Raw genomic sequence first — 20,795 nt, 5'->3', positions numbered from 1 at the left:
AACCACATGATCAAAGAACTGGAAGCCCGTGTCCAGCAGCTGACTGGAGAAGCAGAGAACAGTAATTTACAGAGGCAGAAATTAATTCAAGAAAAAGCGGAACTTGAAAGATGTTACCAGATAACGTGTAGTGAATTACAAGAAGTAAAGGCAAGGTATTGTCTGAAATCAGATCTCTATCAGGTATAGCTATACAGTACTGATATTAACTGTGTAAGTTATCTGCCAAAATTTATTATACCGTGTGCGTTTAGCCTTGGGAAGTTTTAAACTAAATACTGCTGTTGGTTTATTTATTTATTTAGAAATAGGGTCTCTGTCTGTTACCCAGACTGGGCTAGTGGCGTGATCATGGCTCACTGTATCTCAAACTCCTGGGCTCACGCGATTCTCCCTCTTCTTCCCAAGTAGCCAGGACCTCAGGCATGCACCATAATACCTGGCTAATTTTTCTATTTTTATTTTTTTGTAGGGACAGGGTCTCACTCTATGGCCCAGATTGGTCTCAAACTCTTTTTCTGAAGTGATCCTCTTGCCTTGGCCCCTCCTAAAGTGCTGGAATTTCAGGCATGAGCCACTGTACCCAACCTGTTTTTAACATAAGCAGAATGTTTAGAAGCAGTTGACAAAAATATGGATACTTAATTTAATATGTTGAATGGAGATGTATTTGGATTTTGTTGATTAAAAAAATTCATTTTAGAGATTGGTTCTAAATACATTGAAAGTTTATTTTATCCTCTTGCTTTTAGGCGCAACACACTGCATAAAGAGAAAGAGCATCTTGTAAATGATCATGAGCAAAACATGAAACTGTTGCAAACCAAGTATGATGCTGACATAAACGTTCTAAAACAAGAACACTCTCTTTCAGCTTCTAAGGTATCATTTATGTTGGTAAATAACCCACATTAAGTATTTATTCACTCAGCCTACAGCCACAGATAGCCAAGTAGAAATTATTTGGCATTTGAAATTAGTCTCTCCTTCACTTTGTTCTTAAATTAACAGGAACCTCAAGAATTCTTATTGGTATTTAAAATGTTTAAAATTATAAATGTCTACTATGTAGCACAATACAAATATGTAATAAACTGAATTCTGCTATAAGCTAATCATTTTAAGTGCCAAAGTTTTAAAAGGAGGAAACATATAAATTCCAGTGCTTAGTTATATGAGTATTACATTTTATAGAGTATATGCATTATTATTATTTTGAAATCTTAGTTCTGCTTTAGTTTTATAATTAAAATCTTGAAGTTTTCTGTAAACCTATTATTTTTATGTGTGTTATATTTCCATAACAATAAATACTATGTAGCATTTAATTTCTATTTTTACTTTAAAAGATTATATTTTTATTTCAGTGTTACATTTTCATAATATTAAATACTATGCAGCATTTAATTTATATTTTTACTTTAAAAGATTAATTTTTCCACTATCTTTTAAAAGCATTTTTCATTCAGGTTTCTAGATAATTTTAATTCTGACTGAACTTTCAGGGGTAAAAAAGGGATATTTTTTCAATCAGAAGGTATAATATGGTACAAAAATCAATATCCTGCTTTTTATTCTTAAAATCCTTCTAGGCATCTAGTATGATTGAAGAATTAGAACAGAATGTCTGTCAATTAAAACAGCAGTTACAGGAAACAGAACTTCAAAGAAAACAACAACTAAGGGTGAGTCTTGTATTTCTACAGAGAAGAACAGTGGTCAAACAGTTTTCTTGATTTAGATGTATAATTGAGAGTCAATTAAAAAAAATAAAACTCAGAAATGCAGGCAGTCTTTTCTGATTCTTTTATCGCATTATATGTTTATATTTTATTTAAACAGACATAGATGCTAATGAGATGTAGAGAATAAAGTATAATAATTTGAATTTGAATGATCTCTTTTGAGATTAGTTTCAAAAATAAATTGTATTTAATATATTACTGTTTTAGAATAATTTCCTTCTTTTAAATTATCTGCCAGTCTTCATAATTTCTCTCTTTTTCTTTCCATCTCTCTTTCTCTGCCTCTCTCTTTCTCCCTCTGTCTCTCTTTTGCACCTTTTAGATCTTTTCTCTCATGATCAAAAAAATACCAAGGACTGGTATATGATATAACTTCACATTTATCATTCACATATTGATTTACCTGCTCATTTTTAAAGTAATCTCTTAATTCTAAGGGTCAGAAAGCTTTTCTTATACTGTAAAGCAAGTACTTTCGAGAATAGTAATGTCTTCAGATGACTAAGATTTTATGCCTTGTAATATAAAGCTACTCATATTTCTACCTGTAGGGCTTACTTAATAATATGCAAAACTCTGAAGGAAAGTTTGACATTAAGTAGATTGATTGATTTCATTAGATTGCTAATTTTATTGACTGAAGTATAATTTAAAACATAATAAATATAAACATTTATCATTCACAGGATCAAGAAAACAAGTTTCAAATGGAGAAAAGTCATTTAAAACACACCTATGAAAAAAAGGTAAAATCGTTTATGGGAAGCTATAAAATATTTAGAATTGCAAATGAGGCATTAATGGGGGCTGATTTTTAGAAAACCATACATTCGCACCTTTAAATTATAGAAATTATATTTTCTTTCTAATAGTTTAAAAATATACCATCGATGGGATATATTTGGTATTCTGTTGTATCATTATGTGCAAGGAGAACTTTAAACATTTAACAAAAGAACGTAAAACAATGAAAGGACTGACTACTACTTGAAAAAGATTAGCAATTGTTCCTCGTTGTTTATAATACTATTTCAACTGACATATGTTGGTATCCCTCTTGTAATCACTAGGGGGTTATTGACACAGTAAATACCTTAGGCAGTAAAGTGCAGAGTTTTATAAATTTATTTTAAAAAAATTTGTGTAAATTTAAGTGGTACAAGTGCAGTTTTTTTTTTTTTACATGGATATATTGGATAATCATGAAGTCTGGGGTTTTAGTGTAACCATTACCCAAATAATGTACATTGTATCCATTAAGTAATTTATCATCCCTCGCCCCCTCCTGACCTCCCACCCTTCCAAGTCTTCAGTGCCGATATTCCATACTCTATGTTCATGTGTACCCATTGTATGGCTTCCACTTATAAGTGAGAACATGTGGCATTTGACTTTCCCTGTCTGAGTTGTTTCATTTAAGATAATGTACATACAAATGGTGTGTGTGTGTGTGTGTGTGTGTGTGTTCTATATATATCTATATATGTATACGCATATGTGTGCGTATGTGTATGCCACATTTTCTTTATTCAGTCATCCACTTATGAACAGTTAAGTTGATTCCATATCTTTGCTATTGTGAATAATGCTGTGAGAAACCTATGAGTAATGAACTTTTCCTTTCAGTAGATACTCAGTAGTGTAATTGCTGGATCAGATGGTAGTTTTATTTTTAGTTCTTTGAGAAGTCTCCATACTGTTTTCCCTAGAGGTTATACTAATTTACATTCCCACCAGCAATGTGTTAGTGTTTCCTTTCTCTGAATCCTCACCAACATCTGTTATTTTTTTACTTGTTAATAATAGCCATTCTGACTGCAATAAGATGGTATCTCACCGTGGTTTTAATATGCACTTCTCTAATCTTTAGTGATGTTAAGCATTTTTTTCATAGGCCTATTGGCCTTTTGTTTGTCTTTTTTTGAAAAATGTCTACTCATGTCCTTTGCCAATTTTTAATGGGATTATTTATTATTATTATTACTATTATTTTGTTGCTGTTGTTGTTGAGTTGTTTGAGTTCCTTGTAAATTCTGGATATCAGTCCCCAGGTCAGATGCATAGTTTACAAATTTGTTCTCCAATTCTGCAGGTTGTCTTTCTACTCTACTGATGTTTTTGCTTCGCTTCCCAGAAGCTTTTTAGTTTAAAGTTCCACTTGTCTGTTCTTGTGCTTTTGAGGTCTTAGTCATGAATTCTTTGTTTAGACCAATGTCCAGAAGATTTTTCCTTAGGTTTTCTTCAAGTATTTGTATAATTTCAAGTCCTACATTTAATTCTTTGATTCATCCTGAGTTGATTTTTATATATGGTGAAGGAGAGGGATTCAGTTTCATTCTTCTGCATATGGCAATTCAATTTTCTGAGCACCATTTATTAAAAAGGGTGTCCTTTCCCCAGTATTGTTGACCTTGTCAAAGACCATTTGGCTGTAGTTATGTGGTATTGTTTCTGGGTTCTGTATTCTGTTCCACTGATCTATTTTTATTCTAGTTCCATGCTGTTTTGATTGCTATAACCTTGTAGTATAATTTGAGGTGAGATAATGTTATGTTCCCAGTGTTGTTCTTTTTGCCTTGACTATTCTGGCTCTTTTTTAATGCCATATGAATTTGAGGATTGCTTTTTCTAAATGTGTGAAAAATGATACTGGTATTTTTGTAGGGATTACATTGAATCTCAGATTGCTTTGTGCAGTATGGTCATTTTAACAATATCACTTCTTCAAACCCATGAACATGAGATGTTTTTCCATTTGTTTGTGTCATCTACAACTTCTTTAATCAGTGTTGTGTAGCTTTCCTTCCTTTAACTTCTTGGGTTAAATATATTCTTAGGTATTTTATTTTTTATGTAACTATTGTAAATGGGATTGCTTCTTGATTTGGTTCTCATCTTGTTTTTAATGCATAGAAATGCTACTGATTTTCATACATTGATTTTTGTATCCTAACATTTACTGAATTCAGTTATCAAATCTAAGAGGTTTTTTGAGGGGGAGAAATCTTTAGGGTTTTTTAGATATAAGATCATATTATCAATAACGGAGATAATCTGACTTCCTCTTTTTCTATTTAGATGGCTTTTATTTCCTTGAATACTCAGCTAGGACTTCTAGTTCCATGTTGAATAAGCGTGGTGAAAATGAGCATTATTGTCTTGTTCCAGTTCTTAGTGGGATTGCTTTCAGCTTTCCCCTGTTTAGCGTGATGTTTGCCATATGTGTCCTTTATTATTTTGAGGTGTACTCCTTGTATACCTAGTTTGTTGAGGGTTTTTATCATCAGGGTATGGTTAATTTTATCAAAGCTTTTTCTGCATCTATTGAGAAGGTCATATGGTTTTCACCATTAATTCAGTGTATGTGATGAATCACCTTTATTGACTTGTGTATGTTGAATCATCCTTGCCTCCCTGAAATAAAACCCACTTGATCATGATGTATTGTCTTTTTGATGTGCTGTTGGACTTGATTTCTTGGTATTTCATTGAGGATTTTTGCATATATGTTCATCAGGGATATTGGTCTGTACTTTTTGTTGTTGTTGTTCACGCCTCAGTTTTGCAGTAGATCGTTCACTCATTTGTATTCAAGGTTAACACTGATACATGAGGTTTTCTTCTTGTTATAATGTTGTTATCTAGTTGTTTCATAAATTCTTTGTTTCTTTTTTCTCTGTCTTTGTGGGTTGGCAGAGTTTTGTCATGTTGCCATTTAATTTCTTTCTCTTCCTCCTTTGTTAAATTGCTTTGTAAGACCTGTGAGTTTTATACTTAAATGTGTTTTTATACTGACATTTCATTTGCATGTTTAGAACTCCTTTGAGCATTTATTATAGAACCAGCCTAATAGTGACAAATTCTCTTTGTATTTGCTTGTCTGGGAAATATTTTATTTTTCTTTTGCTTATGAAGCTTATTATGTCAGGACATAAAATGTGTGGTTGATAGTTTCTTTTTAAGCAATCTGAAGATAGGATCCCAATCTCTTCTGTTTTGTAAGGTTTCTGCTGAGAAGTCTGATGTCAGTCTGATGGATTTTTCTTTATAGGTGACTAGACACTTTTGTCTTGATATTCTAGGATTTTTTGCTTCATATTGACTTTAGACGACATCTGATGACTATTTCTCATGGTACATTGCATCTTGCAATATCTTTTTCTAGTGTTTGTTGGACTTCCTGTATGTGGATGTTTAAATCTCTTGCTAGACTGCAGAAGTTTTGTCAATTATTTCCTGAAGTAGTTTTTCTAAACTTTTGCTTTTTCTTCTCTTTCAGGAACGCCAGTCATTAGTAACACCAGTTGCTTTATGTAGTCCCATACTTCTCCAAGGCTTTGTTCATTCTTTTTAAATTTATTTTTAATTTATTTTTATTTAACTGGACTAATTCAAAAGTCCTGTCTTCAAGTTCTGAGAATTTTCCTTTCTGCTTGGTCTAGTGAATTGTTGAAGCTTTCAACTGTATTTTATAATTTCTTCATTTTTTTCATTTCCAGAAATTGTTTTTTCTAAGATGTCTATCTCATTGGCAAGTTTTTAAAATTTATATCCTGAATTGATTTTCTGATATCTTTGTACTGGTTTTCAGAATACTTCTTTATCTCATTGAATCTCTTTAAAATCAATATTTTGAATTCTTTATCTGATATTTAAAAAATTTTATTTTGATTCAGATTCATTGCTAGAAAATTACTGTGTTCTTTTGTGGGTGCTGTAACACCCTGCTTTTTCATACTTCTTGTATTATTATGATTTCTTCACATCTGGAGAAATAGTAACTTCTTATTTTTGAATTTTATTGAAATGTAACTTTTTTTCCTTGAGGACATAACTGTGAAGCCTGTTGAGTAGAGCTGTTTACTTCCGGGCATGTTAAGTGGTAAGACTTTGTATGATTTCCTTGGTTATAAATAGACTTAGTGTGGTGGCTTTCTCAAATGCCGTTTATAGTAGTGGTGTACCTGGAAGGTAAGCAGGCTCACAATGTCCTGAGAAGCCACAGTGGCATTGATGATTGTGGAAGCAAAGGGCATGGGAATGTTAGGTTATTCCCAAGTGCTATGCATTTGTGTTAGCTGATTTACTATGGGGTTTGTAGGTTAACCTCCAGACCAGTAGGTGGCACTTGTAGGTGAAAGCCAGTTGCTCTTGTAGGAATAAAGTTTATGCTTGATCTTTGTTAACCATGAGATGTACTTCATTGCCCAGACAATGGCTGAACCATGGAACATTCAGTGGGCTGTGTCCTGTGTCTGAGTGGAGGACAAATCTGGGCAGAGCTGGACTGGGCAAGTCAGCATTCACATTGCCCAACAGTGGGCATGAGTACCAGCTCTGACAGGGGTTTAGAGGCAGTCAGCAGGTGGCTGGAGATAAGGCTGGGCAAGAAACAGAGCAACTACTGCTGCACCAAGTTCTCTGCATGGGAAATGATGGGTGTCCCAGGTGCCTAGTCCAGGTGGTCAGGGGACCTACCGCTTACTCTTCAGACCTGAGGGGCTCACATACCATTCCAAGCAAGGGAGCCATTTGGAACACTCAGAAATGTCACATGCATTTTTTTTTACCTTGTTTTCAAAGCTGCCTGTGGTCACAAAACTCGCTACCCAGGAAAACCATTCCTCTTCAGCATTTCTCCTCCTATTTTGATCTATGAAGGAGGAGCATCCCCATTCTAGCACCCACATCTGGAGTGCACACCATACTTACCTCTGAGATCTGGCTGTGGGGGCTCTTCCCCTGCTCCAGATCCAGCACCCCAAATCCTGGCCCAAGACTAATACTGGTGCTGCCACTACTTCTAGGTTTCTGGGACCCACCCAACTTGATACGAGTTAGAATCAAGAATGGCATTGTCCTATTGGGTCCCAGGTCTGGAACAATGCCTGGGGTATTTCCTGGTATTATTCTTTTTCACACTCTTCTGGCTTCTCTCCTAGTTAGATCTAGGACTTAGGAGGGACAGGGTGTTCCCCCGTGGCCTAGCTTGCAGTTCCCTAGTAAAGAGGTAGATTGCAGAGGGACATTCTCTCTGCATCTCCTATATTGGAGTTTCACTCAGTTCTCAACCAGACCTAGCCACAGTCTCCCTGCTCACTTCTCTTCCCTAGTATCTGACAGTTTCTTTCACGTTCTATTGATTTTTCATTTCCTTCCTGGAAGAAATTCTTCCAAGTAGATGAGGCATGTTAGAAAGGCCTCTGATCCACCATCTTGGGAAAAACAAAGAGAGTTCTATAGATTTCTGACTATGAAAAGAGTTTCTAAAGTGTTTTTTTTTGCTATAAGATATAGAAAGTAAAAGAGTAGTTAAATGGCAAAGGTTTGTTGCTGCTTTTGTCGCTATATGCTGCTTTAACGTCGAATCAATCTACTTGTAAAATACAAAAATAATAAAAAATGAAAAAAGTTAATCTTTCAACTAATTAGAATATATACAAATTAAAATTAAATATGGTTTATATCACAAAATCTTAAAACCCCTTTGTAATACCACATCTTATTTATTCATATAGTCACTCAGCAGATATCCATTAAATGGTTATATTGAGGAAGGTATTATATTAGGAGCTGGGGTGGGGTTGAGGATGAATTAGACATAAATTCTGCCCTCCATGAGCTTAATGTATAGGAAGAAATCTGTTTCTGTCATTTGGAAAAGTGTTTCTAGTAACATGTATTGACCTGCATGTGTGCTCTTTAAAATAATAGTAAATTTCCTTATTGTTAAAGTTTCAATGCAGCTCAATACAAGATATTATTTTGTATTCATTTCATATGAATATTTCATATGAAGTGGACATACATTTTCATAAGCCTTGCTTCCTGTATAAGGCATTTGTATCCTCTAGGTGTACTTGTTAGTCCTTTGTTCATTCTTTGGGCAGATCACTGGCTGTCCATCCATTAGAGAAGAACTTCCTGGCTTTCTGTTCTGTTGCAGTCTGGTAAGCCCTCTTCCTAATATCCTGGTATGTATGTACCTGTGAGACAGATGGGCTGTGGTGAGGAGAAAGGGATGCACTGACCAATTGTAAAATAAGTTATTCCTATCCCAAACTTCATCACATCCTACTGAAGACTGTTACACATAGAGATAGACCTAGAAAGGAAATCTTTCTTCTACGATTATCTTTTCTTGGGTATTAAGCCTCTAAATAAATTAAGGTTTCCGCTATCAGTCTCCCTCCATGGTGAATGTGCACTAGAAAGGGAATGTTAGAGCTCAGTTCATCTGTATCCAGTAGCCTCCTGACCATTCCTATTCTATTTCACTTCAAGGAGCAGACTTAAATCCCTTTTATTAGGCATTGTAACTATAGTGATTCCCTTTCCATACGGTATCAATTGGCCTAGCTTTTTAATAAGGTTACAAGTTAAAGTGTATTAATTGTTTTCACTGTAAATAAAATTTGTTTAAAATAATAGCAATCTTTAAAAGAAAAATAGCCATTGTTCATATTGCATATATTCCTAACATTATTTACATTGGAAGAAAATGTTGCTCAGCATGCCCCTTTTTATTTTACAATTAATTTCATTGTCTCCCACTTTTACATTGACATCTGTTCTTTCTTTCTTAAACCTGCTATGATCTCAAGCCTTGAAGCTTTGATGTCTTATATCCCTCTCAGGGAGTATCCTTTTTGATAGCTCAAAGAACTGACATAAATCTTCCTTAGCTCTGGACTGTGTAACAGTAGAGCTAAATGGGATGTATGGGGCTTTTTTTCATTAGAAAGTGTTACAGGTGTGCACTTTCAATAACTTTTGGTACAAAACTTAGTTCTAAATATCTGTTCAGGAGAAGGAAATGCCATCTGAATGACATGATTTTCTCATTCCTATGAGATAGCGGCAGGATGGGGGGAGCATAGGATTGTAACTTGTCTTTGAGGTTAAAAAACAACATCAGATGCTGTCCCTAATTTAAGCAACACATATTATGTAATGGTCTTAATTGATCTCTAGTGGCTATTGCCTGCTCTTAAGATCTTTGAACATCAAACAAATAATAAGTAGTAAACTGAAATGTCATTGTTTGATGAAGTGTCCTAATCTGTTAAATCAGGAAATGGTTAGACTAAATGATTTTACTAGCAAGGAAACACCTGCCTCCTACAAATAACCTATTGCTTGTTTTCCAAACAGTCACCAGAGAGTAAAAGATGGTGCTGTTTACCTAGAGAAATTCATCAGGCATATGTTAAGCATCTATATTCTAAAATGTACTGAATTGAAGTATCTACTTAAAATCATTCTGATGGAACTGTTTAACAAATGATATACGAAGTCTAATGGAGTTCACAGTCCTTAAAATATAGTTATTCCAATGCGTAGCAATCACGTGCACTTCTTTTAACCGTGTTTAAAATAGTCATAGCTTTATATTTAACATATTGTATAATATTTTTCAACTACTACTGACATGATTTTTAAAAGTATGTCTGTCTTTAGTGATGTTCTAAAACATGAAATTGTGCATTGAAAAGATTTATAGAAGTTATGCAACCTGATCCCCCATATTTTTCATATTGGGAGCAGAGGTCATAGCAGTTAAGAGACATTGTGGAGTTATTCAGCTAGTCAGTGTTTGGGTCAGTATTTCCTCTGTGCACTTTACTATACTATGGTGTCTGTTACAGTATATCTAGTTTTGATATATAGCACAATCTCTTTCTTCTTATACAATATTCCTTTCGTGATTACCTAAATTCTTGGGATACAAGGGAGCAGAAAATATATTTAGTGAGTGTTCAGTAAATGTGGTTTTGGCTACAGCTAGTGCTCGACTTACGACCATGATTGGTTCTGACAGACTGGTCGTAACACGATTTGGTCGTAAGTTGAGTAGGCTGTATGTATAGTACTGTGAAATGATGTTATAAAAATCTTTAAGTCACATTTTATCATAATTTTCTTTCATTATTGTTATATATAATAATTTTCTTTGTTCATTTTATGCCATTTGTATCATCTCTACAACATTTTGTTTCTTATTTTTACATTCGTCAGGTTTAAGTAAAACACTGCATTGCCAGTACAACTGGTTTAATATTTGCAAAACATACAAAATTACAAAATACAGGTGTAAAAAATACCATAGGAAACATTTTCCCAATTGCAAAACATATCAAAATATATAAACATGTACGAAACATTTTATTGGATGCTGGTGCTTGGCTGCAGATCGTTGATGTCGTCATCTGAGGCAGCAGTTGGGGTTACCGGACTTGGTTTTTTCATAAACATGGTGAGCTTTGTCTTAATTGTATGTTTCTTTTTTTCTTCATAAATTTCACGATACGGATGAAACACATTGTGCGCTATCCGTTCAATCCTTGCAAATCGTTTGATGTTTGGGTCCATTGCTTCGAAATGTATAAGAAGTTTATTCAGTAAAGATAAACCATCTGATAATCCCTTAGTGGTGAACTTTCTTTCTGGCTACTCCTCTTCTTTCTCTGCTTCTCTTCTTTCTTCTTCTGCCACTCTTTCTTCTTCCAGTTCGATTAGCTCTTCATTTGTAAGTTCTCTGGATTCTTTGTCTAGCAACTCTAAGACATCTTCCATTTCACACTCCAAAGAAAGGTCTTTAGCGAGTTTTACAATTTTTTTCCGAATCATTTCAAGTTCATGTTCACTGTCAAATCCGTCAAAATCATTAACATAGCACTTAACACAATTTTTCCAGATGCCATTCATGCACTTTGTCGTCACTGCCTCCCAGGCAGTAGCCATATTCTTGATACACATCAAAATGTTGTAGTGTTTCCAAAAATCTACAGCGGAGCAGTTGTGGCTAGCGATTGTGGTCGTAAAGTCAAATGGTCGTAAGTTGCATAGGTCGTAAGTCGATCAATACCTGTACTTAATTATTTATGGCAAATTCTCATGTTTGAGAATATATTATGTATCTTCGACTACCTGGTTTGTGTTTTCATTACCATCACTTTAAATTCTTTTCTGATATTAACAATTTATAGTGGGGAAAGGATTACAAGCGAATCATTTGTTGCTTACTGCCATTTGTACATTAAAAAGGAAAGGTTGGCAATAGCATTATCTCTTTTTAGGTCGTTTGTTCTTTAATTTTCTTTTGTGTACAAAAAAAGTTTTTTTGTTTTTTCTTAACCCATCAAAGTAGTGAACCTTCTCTTTTGCCAAGCTCTGTATGCAATGATTTCTCACTTTCCTGGTGTTTATGTCATCTGTAACTATCTAGAATACAGGTAAAAACTAAAAACACAATCCAAAAGACAGAAAATAGAAAACCAGTATACAACAATTGATATTTCTGAAGGAAAGCTCAGAATAAATTAATGCAAAAATAATGAAAGATATGAGAAAACTTTTCAGAAGGTCTGTGTATGTAATTTTAAAGATTTCACTCTTTATCAGCTAAAAATCAATGCAAGATAGAAAAACGTTTGAATTACAGCACAAAGAGAATGATTTTTATAAATGTCCAGACCAGGGGAAGGGGAGAACAAAGTTTAGATGACTTTAGTCTTCTTATTTGCAAATCCAACTATTATAAGACAATAGTGAAACTAACATATGCTGTGTTTTAGGCCAAAATGTTGTGACCTAAGAATCTTATACCTACAATTTCCTTCATGTGTAAAGGCAACACAGTGACATTATTGGATATACAAAATCTCAGAAGATATATCACTTGGATATTCTTTTTGAAAAATAAGATTACTGGATGATGGACTTTAATTAACCTAAGGATAAGCAAAAGATCAAATCAAAAAAATATTCAAGAATGAAAAGTACTGGTGCATGCCAAAATTAACTAAAATAGATCTGAATTTAAATATTTATTGTGTACACAATATAAACAATGCAAATATAAGAAGAGAATCTTGAAAAGGAAAGTATGTAAGTTAAAAAAGTGTAAAACCATTGTCTGCCTCAGCGTCTCAAGATTATCTAAAAGAAAACCAAAATGACTAGGAGAGGGAGAAGTAAACGTGTGCCAAGCTATTGTCTTAAAAGGGATAGGTGTTAATTTCTTACTTGCTGAATGTTAGAGAGATGTAGGTAAAAATAATTGTGAAATATTTATGGCATCATTGGTGAAATTAAAATCTGTTTCCAATGACAGTGTCCTTGACAGAATACTAGCAAACCAAATTCAACAGCACATTAAATGATCAGGCACCATGACCAAGGGTTTATTGTTGGGATGCAAGGATTGCTCAAGATAGGCAGATCAATAAATGTGGAAAATGATGGCTGACTAGATGTAGCTAGAAAGAATACCTGCCACCAGGGGACTAGGACATTGGGAAGATTGGCACATTCCAAGTAGATCTTCAGGGGAAAGGTATTGAGAGTGGACAGGGGGAGGACAGAGACACTGGACTGAAAGGGGAGGAAGCTGGGAATCATGCCTGGGGCTATCATGCACTGGGTTTTCTTCCTGGCTCCTAAGGACTCCTGGGGAATGGGTGACTTGAGCAGGCAAGGCATGAGCTGCTCTTGCCTTAGACCTCTGGAATCCTGGCAGCAGAAGTCCCCAAAACCCTGCATTTGAGCTGGCAGAGAGAGCTGCTTAGAGAGGCAGTTAGGGCAGAACTCCAGCCTGTACGGAGCCCAGAGTTTTGATGTGGGAATGTCTGCAGGGGAGCTTGGCTGGGGGTGCCTATTCACTAAGGCTAACCATGTTCCTCTAGGAGACTCTAGCCTTAAAAGAATTGTTGAGCCTGAACAGAGCAGATGAACCAGTCTGACCTCAACTCTCCCGTCTACTGGGGCCATAGCCTGGCTTTGCCTGCTTACAGTGCAGTCTCAGATGCCCAACTAGGGTACCTCCCGAGGGACCTCCTTATTGCTCCTGTGCTGGAAGACTGTGGCAGATTGCCAGAGAGCTCCAGCAGAGCGGCCCCCACCAACATGTGCCTGCCCACTCACACTCTCCCTCTACTGCAGCCTCCCTGATGCTGCTTTACCAGCAGGCAGTCACCCATGGTCATCCCCCTATTGCAATATCAGTGCATGTGCATGGGTGAACCTTGCCTTTCCATACTGGTGCAGTGGTGTTTGTGCACCCCACTGTGCCATTGCTGCCAGTGTGAGCACACCCATCTCACACCTGCTGCTATGCTGCAGTGGTGCCATTTCTGGTGTGAATGCACTCAGGGAGGCCAGTAGCCCTGCCTCCCACCACCATTGCCACCAGTGTGAACATGCAAAAGGAGTTTTCCAGCCTTACTCCAGCTAGCAACTCACTACTATGCCAACACTACAGCCAGTGTGAATGTACACACAGATGCCAGTGACCCTTCCCATCCATAGTGCCACTGCTTGCCACTTTGAATGCACGCATGGAGGCTGGCAGTTTCTGGTCCACCAGTGTCCCACCCCAGACAACAAGGGTGAACCCTGCTGCACTACCATTGCTGCTGGCACATGCAAACAAACATGAATCACATTGCCACTGCCTGATGAAGCGCTTTGGCTGGCACCACTTATTGGAGTGTTGTGGCCATCAGACCAGGAATACTTTGGCCCTTTTAACACAGCAGGTTCCCAACTTTGAGGGACAAGAGAACAAAGCCAGAAACCCTATACCAGCCCCTCAGAGTTAGAGTGTATAGTGTGGGAGTGTTGAGCTGAACCTTGGTCCTCTCCAGATCTGCTTGAAATTAAGCCAGTCAATGGACCCCACTTTATGTCACAGTCAAACCCCCAAGGACATCAGTGGATATAAAAGCAAAAAACAAAACAAGGAAATCCTCCACCATCCAAAGGACAGCAGCTTCAAGGGTTGAAGGAACATGAGCCCACACAGGTGAGAAAGAACCAGTGCAAGAACTTGGCAACTCAAGCCAGAGTGTCTTCTTACCTCTAGACACCCACACTAGTTCCCCAGCAATGGTTCTTAACCAGGCTGAAATGACAGAAATAGGGTTTAGAATATGAATAGGAACAAAGATGTCTGAGATTCAGGAGAAGGTTGAAACTTAATCCAAGGATTCTAAGGAATACAATAAAATGATATAGGTATGAAATAGGAAAATGCCATTTTAACAAAGAATCAAACTTATCTGATAGAGCTGGACAGCTCACTTCAAGAATTTCAAAATACAATCAAAAGTGTTAACAGTAGAATCAACCAAGCTGAGGGAAAAATCTCAGAACTTGAAGAACAGCTATCCGAAATAACTCAGTCAGACAATAATAAAGAAAAAAAAATGAAGTAAAATGAAAACAACCTCAGAGAAATATGGATTGGTGTCCCTGAAAGGGAAAGAAAGCAGGTAGCCTGGAAAATATACTTCAAGTTATCATTCACAAAAATTTCCCCAACCTTGCTAGGGAGACCAACATTCAAATTCAGGAAATGCAGAGAACCTTTGCAAAGAACTACACAGGAAGACCATCCCCAAGACACATAGTTATCAGATTCTCCAAAGTCAAAATAAAATAAGAAACATTAAAGACAGCTAGAGAGAAGGAGCACATCACCTACAAAGAGAAACCCATCAGGGTAACAGGAGACCTTTCAGAAGAAACCCCCTACAAATCAGAAGACATTGGGAGCCTATATTCAGCATTCTGAATTTTCAGCCAAGAGTTTCATGTCCAGCCAAACTAAGCTTTATAAGCAAAGGAGATATAAGATCCTTTCAGACAAACAAATTAAAGGGATTTGATTACCACCAGATCTGCTTATAAGAGGTCCTGAAGAGAGTCCTAATTATGGAAAGGATAGACCATTACCAGCCACTACAAGGAGAAATGAGATCCTTTTCAGACAAGCAAATGCTAAGGGATTTCATTACCACCAGATCTGCCTTACAAGAGGTCCTGAAGAGGATCCTAAATATGGAAAGGATAGACTGTTAGCAGCCACTACAAAAACACACTTAAGTACATAGGCCAATGACACAATAAAGCAACCACACAAACAAGTCTGCATAATAACCAGCTAGCAACATGATAACAGGATCAAATCAGCACATATCAATACTAACCTTGAATGTAAATTGGCAAAATGCTGTAATTAAGAGGCACAGAATGGCAAGTTGGATAAAGAGGCAAGAACCAATGGTATGCTGTCTTTGAGAGACATCTCATAGGCAGTGACACCCATAGGCTCAAAGTAAAGGGATGGAGAAAAATCTACCAAGCAAATGGAAAACAGAAAATAGGAGGGGTTGCTGTTCTAATTTCAGACAAAACAGATTTTAAGCCAACAAATATCAAAAAAGACAAAGAAAGGCATTACAAAATGATAAAGGGTTCAATTCAGCAAGAAAACCTAACTATCCTAAATGTACATGCACTCACCACAGGAGCACCCAGACTTATAAAGCAAGTTCTTAGAGACCTATGAAAAGATTTAGACAACCATAGAATAATAATGATGGGAGACTTCAATACTCCACTGACAGTATTAGTCAAATGTCAGGTCATCAAGGTAGAAAACTAACTAAAATATTCAGAACCTAAATTTGACACTTGACTGAATGCATGTGGAGACAGCTAAATAACACCCCACCCAAAACAACAGAATGTATATTCTTCTCATTTGCACATGGCACATACTCTAAAATCAACCACACAATTGGACATAAAACAATCCTCAGCAAATAAAAAAAGTGAATTATACCAGCTACACTCTTGGACTACAGTGCAGTAAAAATAGAAATCAATACTAAGAAAATTACTCAAAACCATGTAATTACATGGAAATTAAACAACGTGCTCCTGAATGACTTTTGGATAAATAATGAAATTTAGGCAGAAGTAAAGAAATTCTTTAATGAGTTTAAAGATACAATGTACCAGAATCTCTGGGTTACAGCTAAAGCAGTGCTAAGAGGGAAGTTCATAGTGCTCACCACTTATGTCAGAAAGTTAGAAAGATCTCAGATTAACAACCTAATGGTGCAACTGGAGCAACCTGAGAAACGAGAGCAAACCAACCACAAAGCTAGCAGAAGACAAGAAATAACCAAAATCAGAATTGAACTGAAGGAAATTGAGATGTGAGAAAGCATACAAGAGATTAACAAATCCAGGAGTTGATTCTTTCAAAAAATTAGCAAGATAGATAGAATGATAGCTAGACTAATAAAGAAAAAGGAGAGAATATCCAAATAAACACAATCAGCAAGATAGAAAGACTGATGGCTAGACTAATAAAGAAAAAAGAGAATATCCAAATAAACACAATCAGAAGTGACAAAGAGGACAAGTGACAAAGAAGACATTGCCACTAGTCCCACAGAAACACAAACAACCTTCACAGACTGCTATGAATACCTCTGTGCACACAAGCTAGAAAATCTAGAAGTAATTGAAAAATTCCTGGACACGTACAACTTCCCAATACTGAACCAGGAAGTAATTGAATCCCTGACAGACAAATAATAAGTTCCATAATTAAGTCAGTAATAAAAAGCCTACCAACAACAAAAAAAAACCCCCAGAACCGGAGGGATTCTCAGCCTAATTCTATCGGATGTATAAAGAAGAGCTGCTACTATTCCTGCTGAAACTATTCCAAAAAATTGAGGAGGAGGGACTCCTCCTTATCTCATCCTATGAGGCCAACATCATACTGATACCAAAACCTTGGAGAGACACGACAAAATAGTGTAAACTGTAGGCCAATATCCTTGATAAACATTGATACAAAAATCTTCAACAAAATACTAGGAAACCAGATTCAGCAGCACATCAAAAAGCTAAATCACCACGATCAAGTATACTTTATCCCTGGGATGCAAGGTTGACTCAACATATGCAAATCAATAAATGTGATTTATCATATAAACAGAACTAAAGACAAAACCCACAGGATTATCTCAATAGATGCAGAAAAGGCTTTTGATAAAAATCCAACATCTCTTCATGTTAAAAACCCCTCAACAAACTAGGCATTAAGGGAACATACTTCAAAATAATAAGAGCCATCTATGAGAAGCCCACAGTCAACATAATACTGAGTGGCAAAAGCTGGAGGCATACCCTTAAAAACCTCAGCAAGGCATGCCTTCTCTCAATACTCCTATTTAACATAATACTGGAAAACCAGGCCAAAGCAATCATGCAGGAGAAAGAAATTATATATATCCAAATACCAAGAGAGGAAGTCAAATATCCCTGTTTGCAGATGATATGATTCTATGCCTAGAACCCTATAGTTTTTGCCCCAAATTCCTTGATCTGATAAACAACTTCATCTGCTAAAAAAATGTATTTTTTCAGCATATGAATTCAATGTACAACAATAACTATCATTCTTATATACCAGCAACATCCAAGCTGATAACCAAATCAAGAATGCAGTTCCATTCACAATGGCCATAAAAAGAATAAAATAGTGAGGAATACACCTAACCAGAGAGGTGCAAGATTTCTACCACAGGATAAAAAACACTGCTCAACGAAATCAGAGATGACACAAATAAATCAAAAAACATTTCATGCTCAACGATAGGGAGAATCAATATTGTTAAAATGGCCATACTGTGCTAAACAATTTACAAATTCAATACTATTTCTGTCAAACCACCGATGACATTCTTCACAGAATTAGAACAAACTATTTTAAAATTCATATGGAACCAAAAAAAAGATTAAATAGCCAAGACAATCCTAAGCAAAAATAACAAGCTGGAGGCATCACATTATTTGACTTCAAACTATATTATAAGCCTACTGTAACCAAAACAGCATGGTACTGGTACAAAAACAGACACATAGATTAATGGAACAGAGTAGAGAACCCAGAAATAAGGCTGTACACCTTCAACCATGTGATCTTCAACAAAGTCAACAAAAACAAGCAGTGGGGACCCTATTCAATGTTTCAAACAGAAGATTGAAACTGGACCCCTTCCCTACACCATAAGCACAGATAAAGTCAATATGGATTAAAGACTTAAGTGTAAAACTGAAAATGATAGAAATCCTGAAAGTTTACCTGGAAAATACCATTCTGGATATAGAAAGTGGCAAAGATTTCACGACGAAGATGCCAAAAGCAATTGGAACAAAAGAAAAATTGACAAATGGGACTTAATTATACTAAAGAGCTTCTGCATAGCAAAATAAACTATCAAGAGAGGAACAAGACAATCTACAGAATGGGGAAAAAATATTTGCAAACTGTGTATCTGACAAAGATCTAATATCCAGAATCTACGGGTAACTTAAACAAATTCACGAGGAAAAAAGGAAACCCCTTTGCAAAGTGGGCAAAGGGCATGAACAAACATTTCTCAAAAGAAGACATACATGTGGCCAATAAGCATATGAAAATATGCTCAACATCACTAATCATTAGAGAAATGCAAATCAAAACCATAACGAGATGCCATCTCACACCAGTCAGAATGGCTATTATTAAAAAGTCAAAAAGATGCTGGCAAGATTGTGGTATAAAAAGAATGCTCATACTGCTAATGGGAATGTAAATTAGTCCTGCCATTGTGGAAAGCAGTTTGTAGATTTTTCAAAGAACTTAAAACAGAATTACCATTTGACCCAGCAATCTCATTACTGGGTACATACCAAAAGGAATGTAAATCATTCTACCATAAGAACACATGCATGCTATGTTCACTGCAGCATTATTCATGATAGCAAAGACATGGAATCAAGCTAAATGCCTCAGTTGACCAGATAAATAAAATGTGGCATATGTATGTATACCATGGAATGCTATGCAGCCATAAAACAAATGAGATCATGTCCTTTGCAGCAACATGGGTGGAGGTGGAGGCCATTATTCTGAGTGAACTAATACAGGAGCAGAAAAACAAATACTGCATGTTCTTATTTGTAAGTGGGAGCTAAACACCAGGTACATACAAACACAAAGAAGGGAATGCCAGAGAGTGAGAGGGTGAGGATTGAAAAACTACCTATTGGGTACTATGTTAACTACCTGGGTGATGAAATAATATGTATATCAAACCCAAATGACACTCAGTTTACCTGTATTACAACAAACCTGCACATCTACCACTGAACTTAAAAGTAAAAAAAAAAAAAAAAAAAAAAGTCATACACCACATCATTAGAATGAATGAATGAAGCAAAGAAATCATATGATCATCTCAATAGATGCAGAAAACACATTTGGCAAAGTTCAACATCTTGCATGATAAAAATTTTTAACAAATCAGATATAGAGGAAATGTGTCTTTACATAATAAAGGCCATATATGACAAACCCATAGCTAACATCATACTCAATAGAGAAAAGCCAACAGTTCTTCCTGTAAGATCAGGGAGAAGACAAGGATGCCTGCTATCACCACTTCTAGTTCCCACAGTACTGAAAGTCCTACCCATGGAAGTTAGACTATAATACAACAATAAATGCACAAGAAACAAAGGCAAAAATAGACAAGTAGGATGGCATCAAACCCAAAAAGTTGCTGCATAGAAGAGTGAACAATCAACAGAGTGAAGAGGCAAACTACAGAATGGTAGAATATATTTGCAAACCATTTATTGGATAAGGAACTAATATCCTACATATATAAGGAACTGAAACAACTTTATAGCAAAAATACAAATAACCTGATGTTTAAAAAATGGGCCAAAGACCTGAATAGACACTTTTCCAAAGAAGATACAGAAATAACAGGTATATGAAAAATTCTTGACATCACTAGTCATCAGGGAAAGGGAAATCAAAACTGCAGTGAAATATCACGTCACACTTGTTAGATTGCTTTTGCTAAAACATGTGCGCGTGCACACAAACACACATCCTGCAACGGAATAATACGTGTTGACTAGGATATGGAGGAAAGACAACTTCTGTACTCTGTTGGTGGGAATGTAATTATGGCAAACAGTATGGAAGTACCTCAAAAAATTAAAAATATTACTACCATATCATTCAGCATTTCTACTTCTGGGTTTATATGTGAAGGGAATGAAATTAGTAGGTTTAAGAGATATCTACACTCCTTTGTTCATTGAAGCACTATTCACAAGAGCTGAAATATGGAATCAAGCTAAGTATTCATCTATGGATGAATGGAATTGACCTAAGTGTTCATCTAT

The 20,795-nt window shown here is 36.0% G+C and overlaps 1 protein-coding gene across 11 annotated transcripts in view; it reads left to right on the top strand.

Annotated features, from left to right (window-relative positions):
* The window catches only part of CEP112 (centrosomal protein 112), a 641,834-nt gene that overhangs the window by 150,440 nt on the left and 470,599 nt on the right, over nt 1-20,795 (top strand). For all 11 annotated transcript variants that reach the window (XR_004257837.1, XM_032242004.1, XM_032242007.1 and 8 more), the window contains 4 exons: nt 1-155; nt 753-882; nt 1,593-1,685; nt 2,432-2,491. Coding sequence is in view for 10 of the 11 variants with exons in the window: in XM_032242004.1 (XP_032097895.1) it covers nt 1-155; nt 753-882; nt 1,593-1,685; nt 2,432-2,491 (438 nt within the window). In the remaining variant the exon portion in view is untranslated. The remainder of the gene's footprint in view (nt 156-752; nt 883-1,592; nt 1,686-2,431; nt 2,492-20,795) is intronic.

The sequence above is a fragment of the Sapajus apella genome, unplaced genomic scaffold (genome assembly GCF_009761245.1).
Source record: "Sapajus apella isolate SASKATOON/1434 unplaced genomic scaffold, GSC_monkey_1.0 scaffold48, whole genome shotgun sequence".
Taxonomy (NCBI): domain Eukaryota; kingdom Metazoa; phylum Chordata; class Mammalia; order Primates; family Cebidae; genus Sapajus; species Sapajus apella.
This window is presented reverse-complemented; position numbering and strand designations above follow the sequence as displayed.